The sequence below is a fragment of the Crocodylus porosus genome, unplaced genomic scaffold (assembly GCF_001723895.1).
Source record: "Crocodylus porosus isolate Cpor-Errol unplaced genomic scaffold, CroPor_comp1, whole genome shotgun sequence".
Taxonomy (NCBI): domain Eukaryota; kingdom Metazoa; phylum Chordata; order Crocodylia; family Crocodylidae; genus Crocodylus; species Crocodylus porosus.
In genome coordinates, this window is record NW_017728914.1 from 22,382,088 (window position 1) to 22,393,987 (window position 11,900).

The 11,900-nt window shown below is 40.4% G+C and overlaps 1 protein-coding gene across 2 annotated transcripts in view; it reads right to left on the reverse strand.

The window, feature by feature from the left end:
* Window positions 1–423: 423 nt before the first annotated feature.
* The window catches only part of STK32A (serine/threonine kinase 32A), a 69,585-nt gene continuing 58,108 nt past the window's right edge, over window positions 424–11,900 (reverse strand). For both annotated transcript variants that reach the window (XM_019534983.1, XM_019534982.1), the window contains exons 9-13: window positions 11,272–11,388; window positions 6,814–6,939; window positions 5,885–6,013; window positions 2,674–2,738; window positions 424–2,287 (exon numbers count right to left, since the gene is read on the reverse strand). In XM_019534983.1, the coding sequence (XP_019390528.1) occupies window positions 2,194–2,287; window positions 2,674–2,738; window positions 5,885–6,013; window positions 6,814–6,939; window positions 11,272–11,388 (531 nt within the window). In that variant the 3' untranslated portion in view covers window positions 424–2,193. The remainder of the gene's footprint in view (window positions 2,288–2,673; window positions 2,739–5,884; window positions 6,014–6,813; window positions 6,940–11,271; window positions 11,389–11,900) is intronic.

The window sequence follows — 11,900 nt, forward strand, 5'->3', positions numbered from 1 at the left end:
CAAGGTGAAAACAATGGGGAAAATATGAAAAGCAAAGGCAGCAGCATTCAGAAGAGAATTCAGGACTTGAAAAAGCATTCTTTGTCTCATGCAATGCACATCCTTTGCACTTTGTTCTCAATGATCATCGCACTAAAGCTGTGATTTCTTCATAGTTCAAAGGGTTTATCCTTTTTTGTGAGCTCAGTGCTCAGCTCTATCACACCAATATATGAGAAGTCTGTTCCCTAAACCCGCACATAATGATTGGAAAGACAAAGTGGTGCAAGCAGCATATATTAACAACTGTCAGAAGTCTGTGATCCTTTTGTTTTAATTGCCAATGACTCAAAGCCAAAAGAACTTGGGGGGGAACCAAATCTTGAAGTGATGCCGAACTGCTGGCTTTCAAAACCTGCAACAATAAATTCTTGTGCATTGTGGTACTTTGGCATGATATCCTTTATGAAATCAACTTCATAAGTAAAATGCTTCAAGAAGCAAAAGTGCATATTAAACAAACAGCACATCATCTAAAAGCCAGGATATATTCCATTGTAAACTACCAGTCTGATTCACAAGCGTCCCGACAGATGCTAAGGAACTGGTAAGGGAGAGCTGATAAGGGAGAACTCCAAGTCAGATTCCTGCAAGAAACACAATTTAAGGAATGAACCAAAAAACAATGTTTAACTATGAGGCTAGACATAAACTGGCCAGAAAAGAACTATAAAGTCATTTTTTTCCCATTAGGCTTTGCATTCTACCATAGTTGAATAAGACTTTTTCAAACGTGAGAAGAATCATAAACTATTTCACTTTTTTTAATGATGCCTCTGAAACATCATAGTTTTTCCTGCCAAGAATTACGGCAATAATGCATCATGTTAAACAAACCATTAGAAGATGCCAACAGTCTGATGAAGAGACATCTCTGATACAAATCCCCTGAGTCTCCACAACTAACCAAGTTCTCAGCAGGCAACTCTAACCTGAAACATACCCAAAAGGCGCACTAGAATTTCTGTGCAAAAATACATTTTTACCCTTGTTTCCAAATGTATCCATCACACTCAAGAGTCTATTAGCATCAATTTTATGTGTTGCAAGTAGAGAACATGTTTTTTCAAAGCTTAAGTTTGGGAAGACATTTACATCCGATGATGGCACAGTCCTCATTGCTGGGGTCTTGCTTTAATTTCAAAAAAGCCTAACCACAGAGACTACTAATCTCAAAAGGTGCCAAACAATTTCATGTGTATCAAAGCAAAGAAAAGCAACTTTCACTAAAGATGCTGGCTGCTACTGCCAAATCTTCGAGGGAAAAAAAGACTTTAAAGGATTGATTGTGTATTTGATTATCAGGTTCTTCACTTTGTTTCTTACTTACATTATCATCAATAGGCAAGTGTGATGAATCTCTCACTATTTTAATGGGAAGTTAGGATGTTAACAGGGATGGCTGAGAAAAAGTATTGCTGCCTGCTCTAGAAAATAGACTAAAGCTAGAAGAAACTGAATTGTTTTTCTCAACACAAACTAAGAATATTAGAAAGACTCCAAGTTCCAAAAATACCTTTCTTATATATTGCTCTGAGTCTACCGCTCAGAGCATCCTCTTTTGCTCGTAACAATTAAAGGCAAGTCCAAACTAAGAAGCCCACATGAGAATCCAAACCTACAGTTTGAGGCTGTTTCTGGTGCTCATCCACCGCTACTACCAACATTATGTGACAGACCTACTGTCTATGCACTAAATACCCTTCTGTAACTTCCCATTGGTAATCAACTGATTCTGATACCAGATAAAGTACTCAGTACCAAATGCTGTGCAAGCAAGGATCCTGTCCCAAGGAAGCACCTATTTCCTGCACTCAGGATTTGTCCTGAAAAGGTCTCATCCATTTTCTCGTTCATGGTCAAGTTCCTACAACCAGGCCAAACAGGGGAGGAAAAGCTGGCCTTTATTTGTTGTGGCAGGCTTTTTCCAGGGGGCAGTATCAAAGCTGTACCATCACTGCCCCTAGTATTCACCTGCATGCAGGAGGAAGGAGGAATGGAAGGCCATATAAGCTCCTATCTCAGAAGCCCTGTGCTGGGGTATCTGTAGTGTCCTTGTAGCAGTGGGCTAATTCTATTGCCAAGCTTCACAAACATGTGTAGGTGTGCATTGAACTCAAAGGGAAAGACACCAGCGCAGAAGATAAACTAGTCTCAGAGGTTGTTGTTCTGGCCATCCTCTTCTTTTGGGTCTTTGGTTTGTGCCAGCATTAGACTCTCCTGGATTTCATTATGGTGATGTCTCATCCTTGCAAAAAAAGAAGAAAACATTCAAACTTAAGTGACAAAGCCAACATAATGCAACAGTTTATATTCTCTTCACTGCTATTTTGGTGGGTATTTGCTATCATATTCGCAAGCCGGATTACAGCAGGTTTCTCTTCTAGTGAGTTCTGTAGTCTTGCTTATATCTTAGTGTAACCGGCATGGTCACTAGAGACATTAACAGGCTTCCCCATCCCCTTTCAGAGTCACTTCTACAATTTACTCTCCCCTTTGCAAGGGGGTTCTGAAGTCAGCCTCGTTTAACAGGGACTATTAATTACTCCCGAAACAAGGCTCTGCATCAGGAGGATCCTTACAACTTGTGGCTGCTGGGTGAAATTCAGAGAGTTTCTGCTCTACCGTACTTACTTTTCTCTGTTGAAAACAATGAAGTCTCTTTGGAGTATCTCTAGGTGCTTCTGAAGCTGGCAGGCCTTCCAAATTCAGGGGGAGGAGAAGAGAGAGACAGGTGAGGGGACAGTTAAAGTTCACAATTGACACAGGAAACTATTACAAAGTCCACACTCATGAGGCATAAATGTGTTTGTATCTCAATTTACAAGAATGTTAATGAAAATTTAATTATATTTCTGTATAGATATAGATACACACATAGACACCCACACTTCTACAGTGTCTGGCTGTTGCAGGAGATATCAAATCTAAGGTTATAGAACAATTTGCCTTCCTGTAGTGCTCTGAATCATAGGATATGCCCCTGTCAGTCTTAGTGCTAGACAGGACATGCAGCACCAGCATGAAAGCTAACATTACAGTAATTCAAGTGTTATTTCACTTGTCTGAACTCAGTATGAGAAATAACTTGAGCAAAGACTGTTCATGGTAACTGTATGCTGAAGACACCCACAGACCCATACAGAACATACAGAGTCACCTCTTCACCCGTGACTGAAATTCGCTCCATTCACATTAGGGAGGAAAATAATATTAACCAGCACAAGAAATGCACAACTTTGAGCAGGAAGTGAGAAATAAATATTTCAACCAGACCACAGGAGACATTTTAAGTTGGCAAAATACTAAATTCTCGCCTGAAATTTCACCAAGACAGTTGGGCTTCTAAGTATACCTGTAAGAAATTGCCTTTGGAATATATCTTGTCTGAAACAGTCTGTCTCCTCATTCATTAGATGAGAAGAGTTGGCTTGTAGTCACAACACAGAACTGGGAGGCAGGAAGCTAGGGGTTATTGTTAGTATTATTTGATCATAGTGAGCGCATCTACACATGCAATTAATATGACTGAATGTAGTCTGGCTCAGTTTGAGCCAAAGTAAACTAATCGCAACATCACCAACTACGTCTGTTTTTAAGTGCAGTAATTTACTACGCTGACAGATACCACTTGTATCTGATGGGACTATCTGGCAGCGCAGTAAATTAATCTACTGCACTTTAATTGCCATGCACATGTAGACAGTGATGCTTTACTGTGCAGCAAATTAATCTGTTGTGCAGTAAAGTGTCTCATGTAGATGCGCCCAGTGTGTTTCACAGCCTGTAGAGCCTACAGACAGATCCCTACCCTGCTTTGCAGAGTAAAGTGCTTGGAAAGGCAAAGTATTATAAACAAACCCCAAGTTGGATTTCCTCATGCCATGGTCAGGCAGGTCAAACATGCCAAGATCTGGACCAAGCATCTATCATATTTACTGAGTTCATTGAAGTTGGAAACAATTTCAAGGTGAGCAAAGCTTAGGCTAGGATCAGTTTTGCACAATCACCATCTACCAGCAACCATGCATTCACAGACCAAGAACAACAAAGAGCAAATCACACATTTATCAAAACCCTAATCCTGGTCAGACAGATTGGCTCTCAGAGCTCTGAAGTTCAGCTAGTTCATTTATCTCAGAGGTAGTATTCCACTGGGCTGCCAGCAGCCACTTGCACGCCAGTCACCTGCGCATGATGAAATGCAAAGTAACGGATCCCTTCTTTGAACCATTTGTACGAGCCAGGCATTGACAGCAGTTCTTAAAGAGGACTGCTCTAGCACCATTTAGCTGTCACTGTGCAATGCTCCCCAAAGCTGCAAGTCAACACGCTTCACTCTTCTATGACAGGCTCCAGCTTTGCCAACAGCAGCCAGCAGAATTCATAGCCATCCCTATCATGTTTAATGCCACCTGAGTACCCTACTCAACTGTTGCTTCTTTACACATCTGTGTTCCTCAGAGCTACCATTCTCTCACACAAGAGGCAGTGAAGAGACCATTGCAGATGCTAGGCTCTATTACTACCCGCTTAGAAAGCCCTTAATCATGAAGGTTTCCCTCAATGAAGTCTAGTGTCAGTAAACACCTGTCCTACATGCACAATGACAACCAGAGAAGCAGACACAAAAAATAATGCATAACCAATAGCTACAGTTCTAAATACATTACACACATGTGCAGTGCACACATGTGAACCAACAGACTCAAGCATTTCAAGTACTATAAACTGATTTTTTGTAAGGATGCTTCAAGAGCTCAGGAGGGCTTTCTAAACAGGAAGCTCCTTGTCAATCACAAGAGTCTCCCCATCAAAAAATAATAGGATCTGATATGATAAGATCAGATACCACAGACTCCTCCACCTCATCCCCCCTGCAAACCTCCAGGGTGTTACAAAATCAGGTTTATAGTGGTGAACATTTAAGAATGGGATCTTTACCATTAAGGGATACAAAGCAGGTACAGGAGTTGGAGTGAGGAAAGAAAGAGAGGCCTTTCAAAATGAATATGAGGTAAGCCAGTCACATAAGAAAAGGACAGGTAGCAGACAATCCACAAACAAGATAGGGCATGCTAGAAGTGGAAAAAGTGTCAAGTGAAGACCAAAGCAGGATTCAGAATCAAATCTAGAGAGTAGTTTTTAACGATGGGGAAGTCAGATCAACCAGCCTCCTTAGAACATTGTGTTTCTTTTCCTGAATACATTTTCCTTTACACAACAACTTTCACAGGCCCTAATGCTTGCACAAAACCACATCCAGGAGCTGTCCTGGTTCTGCTGACAGGACTCAGTCTGCTGGCAACACCTGCTCTGCGCAGCTGACTTGCAATGGGCAGGGCAGGCTGTTTTTCTGAGCCTGTTGCCATTGGTACAGATGGAACAGAATCAATTTTGGTCCTGAAAGAGCTGTTAACTTAGGCTATGATAAAATATTTAAGATGTTCAAATGCAGCTGACCTTTAAATAACTTAATATAAAAGAGACACCATACTGTCTATTTAATTAGAAGCTTTAGCTTTAACAAAACCCAAGAGCTCTCTGTGCTCTAGAAAGGAAATTAGTGGGGCCAGGATTGTGCCCTAGGACTTTGTTAAGACTCCTTTCAATCACCGCTAGCTAACATGCTTTAAACACAACCTTTTCCTTAGTTTAGATGTGCAGCACATCAGCCATTTATACGCGAGCTTTGGGAGTAGGGGCTAGGGGGGTACTTTAATTAGAGCCGCTCTAATTAAACCACCTGAAGCGTCACGTGTATCAGCATCCTCATGCTGAAAAATGGCAGTGGGGGGTGCTTTAACTAACTTTTGTGCAAAAACCTTGTCTTTCTTGCTCTCACCTGTGAAGAACTGCATTTATTGGTGTCTTTCTCCTTCTTAGCCAGACGTTTCTTTTTTTTATGGAGGGGTTTGGACTCCAGGATCATTTCTTCAAGTTCAAAGGTTGGGTCACAATTCAGTCTCCCTTTCTATAGGGGAAAAAAAGGACACTTGAGCTGAACTCAGCCTACCTCTTACCAATAGGACAGTGCTTTGGAATTGAACTCTGTCATGAGTAAACCAATTACAATGACAGCCAGAGCTCCTGCTGCACCTTTTACATATTTTATCAGCTCCCTCAGTGAGGAGGACATTGCCAAGGTGCATTTCACATTATTCTAAAAATCTTTTTCTCTTTCACTGCCTGTTGTTTATACTTGCCCGTTGGATGCTTCAAAGTGAAATCCAGAGTAGTCCTTTGGTTAATTATGATTTCTTCCCTTGCACACATGCAGGGTCTGTTATGACAAATCATTTGCCAGGCACAAGCTATTATTCTAAAGCAGCTGGTAACCACAAGGTTACATGCTTTATTATTATAGTAGGGATGTTTGTGAGCCTGGGGTGACATGCACCTCTTTTAATTGTAAAATGGGTCATGATCATGATCATGGTTGTTCACTTGAGTTGTTTGCTGCAGGAATGCTCATGAACAGTGGGTACACATGCTAGAGCACTACACCTTGGACAATATTTCACATAAGATCAACAGAACATTTGTCTGGACATCCAAAACGTCATACTTTTCCGTTAAATAGCCCTGATCATATTATACAGGACATTTTGCATTGCCTTTCCCCTTTAGTTTTAAGTGCATTCTTGTTTTAAGTGTGTGTCACATGTTGCCATTCTGATTGGGTACATAGGAGTGAAGGATCATGGGTAATGTGTAGACCGGTGTCCTGGTTGTGAGGGCATTTTAAAGGGTTTTTAAATAAAATTGCCTTACAGTGGGAATGAATCCTGGTAATATCCTCTTCTGTTGAACTGCATCCCAGTTCACATCAGCCAGATATGGAAAGTCTTGGATATCTTTCAGCCGAGAAAAACGTTTCTCAGGATTTGGCTCAAGCAACTGGCAATGAAAATTTAAAGAGAAAGAGACAGCACTTAGCTACAGAGCCAGGGGAAGACGATCTAAATAGATAGTCTGTAGACATGCATTTGTTGCAAATTTTGACACAAAAAAGGCTATAAGACACATACATAATACTAAGATTTGTGAAATTTTATCTGTCTACTTAATATAGCAGATGCCTTAAAATGTACTAGTTATGCCTTTGATAATTAGATGGTGTTCCTTTTATGTACCCTCTTCCCTTTATTCAGTGAATTCCTATGGGAGCTTTCAAATACTCTGATAAAACCGCAGTCACAAAAGGCAAGTGAAAAGTTTTAAAGGACACTCAAGTGTATTTGCTCACAAGGGTTGACCGGAGGCCGTGTGATTTTTCAGCGTGTAGTTTAATAGAATAGAATTTGGGCTAGATTGCAATAGTGACTGCAACCCAGAGCCGAGTACAGCAGATGAAGAGAAACAGAAGTGGGTGGAGTCACGAGCCTTCGCTCTTCAGTATACCGGTCAGCCCGGCTGAGTTCATGGGGATTGTTGTAATCTGCTACTGAACGGTAGCACATCACCATATTCATTCCCAGAGGAAAAGGGAAGTGGGTGAGCAGGATTCAGGAATCACCTTCTGACTTGCAATGCATCTCGGGGCTACTCCTGATTTTCTGAAATGTATGCACTGGTTCTCTTGATGAGGCCATACCTAAATGATCCATTCCAGCCCTTTCACCTCCATTCTTTTCATTCTGCTTCACCTTTTCTCAGTTAAGACTCCATTCTTCAGGGTGGTCCTCATTGGCTTTGATACCTGGATGAACCAACCTAACCTTAACCCTCCTGCTGGGAGGATGGTGCAAGGGTTGTGCAATCTTGCCATTACCCTTGGTGGCTGGCCACCCTCCTAAACTGTTAGGAACAGTCCTCCTTGTCAGAGAAATATACCAGCACCATAACCACAGGACTGGGTTCAGCAGCCTGGTGTCAGAAATTAATGTACATTTGCTTGGGATCCTTTTTTTTCGTATTGTCAAAAGCTGAGTGGTTTTAACCTGTGCTGTCCTAATGCTTATAGCACAGAGACCTCAACCCATTCACTGGTCCTATACATCACACAGGCTAGTGTCTGGCAAACAGACTCTAAATCAGAGCCAAGATAACCTCATCACTAATGACTTCTTCCACTGGGATGCTTACTTGGCTGCAAACAAGGAAGACTTTCCTTTTAGTAATGATCCAGTGAGGTCTTTCTTATTAGCAAGTGGAGCCGAGTATCTAGCTGAATGTCACCATTTGTCCTTGAGTGAGAACAAATCATGTGAAAGGTTTTGTTTTAATAGGTCCTTTTCTCTCGCAAGGAAACCTTGTAAAATCTGTTCCATTTTTCTAACAGTATTTTTTCCTCCAGTCATCCAGTTTTAATAAAATTCCAGCTGGACCAGAATCATATTCATTTCTTTGGACTTTGCACCAGAATTTCCCCCCTAATATTTCAAAGAATAAGTCTGGGAATCATTTCTATAGTTTGTTGCTAGAGAGTTTGTTTGCATTAAATAAATGAAATCAACTTTATACCACAAAAAGACGTATTTTTAAACAGATATTTCAACATAAGATATGAAACCAAGTTAATAAGAAAAGGGATTGTTTAGTGTTGGAGCAAGGGGGTATAATTAGAACTGAAATGTTTCCTGAAATGTGGAGAAAGATACCAAGACAACTTTCCAATTGTGACATTTATTAGACTGTAGCACAGTTTCCCAAGACCAGTGGTGGAATATACACTGGATAGAGCTCTGAGCAACACAGATAGTGAACAATCCCACACAAGTAGGTAAGCGGCAGGCTGGCTAATATTTCTCTTCCTTCAAACTAAGTTACCTAAATCGCTCCATTACCACATATATGAGGAGCTCATAATCCTCAGCATATTTATATTCACAACATTTGTGTGAAGGAGGAAAGTGTTATAATCCATTTTTAGAATGGGGAACTAAGGCGCTCAGGGTGGCAAAAACTGACTTGCCTGAGGTCAGAAAAGGAATCTGTAACAGAGCAGAGAATTAAATTCATCTTCCAGTTCCCAGTATAATATCCTATTCACTGGACCATTCTTCCTTTCTGACTTCAGAGATCTTATGGAACCATAGAAATGGTGCTATTTGATTCCAGTTTTTTTAATCAGGGATTTTTCATCTGAAACATGATAAAATGATGATTGAATTCTGAGTTTTAATTTTGATAGTTCTGTATTGAAGAAACCTCTAGCAGCCTATTCTTAAAGAAAAAAAGAGAAGAAAATCCACAAAAACCACCCTCAAATTTAATAAACAAACTAACACCATTAAATACCTGCTCATTGTTAGTGCTTGCAACCAGGGTGTGAATGGTATTACCCTGAGGTGCAAAGGCAATGTAGTGAGAGTAACAGTGATAGGCAAGTTGAGTGTTAACACCATTCACTCTTTATTTTCCTCATAAAAGCTTGATATCTGTGCCCAAATGTGAGTGGATTAGGTCTGTTTTGAATGACTGAATACTTTAAACACTAATGGAAAAAGTCATTGCAGATATTTGAATCAGGACAAAACTTAACATCCCAGTTGGTCTCATATATAATACATATGGCTGTTAAGCCAGATGCAAAGGGCACATGGACATTTAAATAAGCATGACATTGCATTATTCATTTATGAGGCAGCCTATAGGATTTACAAGCATGTCATGGTTCAGATAAAACTTTCAGCAAAAATAAAAATACATACAACGTAAAGGACACCTGCAACAAATATCCTTATGTTACTGTTTCAAGGTCAAATTCCAGCCCAATGCTAACTATTCCTGTCACCTAAATTTTCCATTTCATTCTAATTAAGCAGTAAATGTCTTACATCTGCTGTGGTGGTTTTTAGTACAGATTTTCTGCCCACTTCCTACAGCACAAGTGAATGTGTTTCAGTGATGGAAAGACATACTATACACTGTACAGAGCCTTTAGGAAAAAAAGGTGTGATAAAAACATAAGGTATTTTGTCAGCCATATCTAGTCAAAAACCAAGGAAAGTTTCTTAAAAGGTTTCAGCATGTGACCCATTATCCACAATCTTTTTTCAATCCCTGCTTTTAGTCTAATGATTTCCATAACAAAATGATGTTTGTGCTTGCTGCAAATCCAGTTTCAATAAAAACCTTGCTTTGGATCACAGTTATGATCATCAAAAATGATGATGATTTTGAAAATTATTTTCCTCAAAATTCAATAAAATTGTTGCAGAAAGTTATCAAACATTTCATGGGAAAAAATGGAACATTTTGACAGAGTCAGTATTTTGGAGAGGTGGGTATTCATTTTGGAAAAAAATAATGGTCCGTTTCATTGTCATTGATACCTATAGCCTATAGGTATGGAACAATGACAATGGAAGTGACCATTTCATTGTTATTGATATTTACAGGTATCAGTAACAATGAAACAGATCATTATTTCAGAGAGTCAATAAAAGTTAAAATGACACTTCCAAAGATTGACACTTCATGTCTCCTTAGAGCAGCCACAACATTAGCAACTGTGTATACCAGTCCATGCTCTTCTACCACTGGGCTTTCAAGTACCTGACCTTGAGGTGACTTCTCCAGCTGTTCTATATTAATGTAGATGCCTTCCCACTAAAACCTGGATTTTCAATATTTTAGATATGGCACCATGAGTCATGAAAAGGTTGTTAGCATTGGATGTCGACAGTAGGCTTGCACGAAGCGTAAAGTATTCGCTTTGGATTCAGAGGGACAGTGATTCGATTCAGTGATTTGAATCACTGTCCCAATTTGATTTAGCCAAATCTGAATCTGAAGATATTTGGTACCAAATCTTATTCAGCCATAGACGATACAGGCAGGCAGTGCCGGTGGGAGCAGCTCAGGGAGCAGCCAGATGAGCCCAGGCTTGAGCTGGCAGGCCAGGGAGAAACTCCTCATCTGGCTGCTCCCTCAGCTGCTCCTGCCGGCACTGCCTAGTACCTGTCTGTACGGTCTACGGCCGAACCTCCAAATCTCTCCAAACCGATTCAGAGGCTTTGGATTCAATTTGGAGAGATTAATGGGCCTCCTGATTTGATTCAGCTTTGGAGAGTTGGCCACCAAATCAAGCCGAATCTCCTCCAAATTGAATCAGATACCAAAGCTTTGCACAGATCCTAGGGGACAGAATCTGCAGTGGTCACATACGGCTCAATTCAAAGGAGACTGATCCCAGTGGGAAGACTCTATTGGCTTCAGTGGATTTTAGTTCAGGCTCCTGGACATGGCATCTACTGAGTTGCCCTCCTCCCAGTTTGCTCTCACCTGTTTTAGTAGGCCCACCATTTCTTTAGACCAAGCAGCAGGATACATGACTGTTGCTGTCTTGAACACATGTGCAATATCCATTGTTGATGTGTTGGAGCGAATATGATATGGTCTCTGAAAACACAAGCAAATCATTATAATTATTTTTAAAAAACCCCAAACCACTATTGGAAATCTTTGCAGGGCAAGAAGTCTCCAAACAGAGTTTCTTTATACATTCTCTCAGCCCCCCGTTGCTGCTCTAGATTGAACCATTGAAAATCTGTCACTGCGGAGACTAACTAGACTGAAGTGAATAGTTACTACAAACTGAATAATGATAATAATGGCAACAACAACAATAGGAAAGATGAGCAGCAAGATGAATAGGAAGGAAAAGCAAAGGTAGAGTTGTTACCAATCTGTTTTCCCCTGGCTCAGCTAATATTTATACCCTAGAAGGCCATTAAAAGGGAATTAATTTAGTAGCAGTGTAAGGGCCAGTATTTATTCCTCATTCTCTGCACACTTTAAATAGCGTTTTTCTGTTAATTTCTTATGTTTGATATGGGACTGTCAGAACAGAAGCTAGTGGGTTTTCTGCCCCCTTTGACTTTCCTTGGAAAAGGTGACAACTCCAGTAAAAA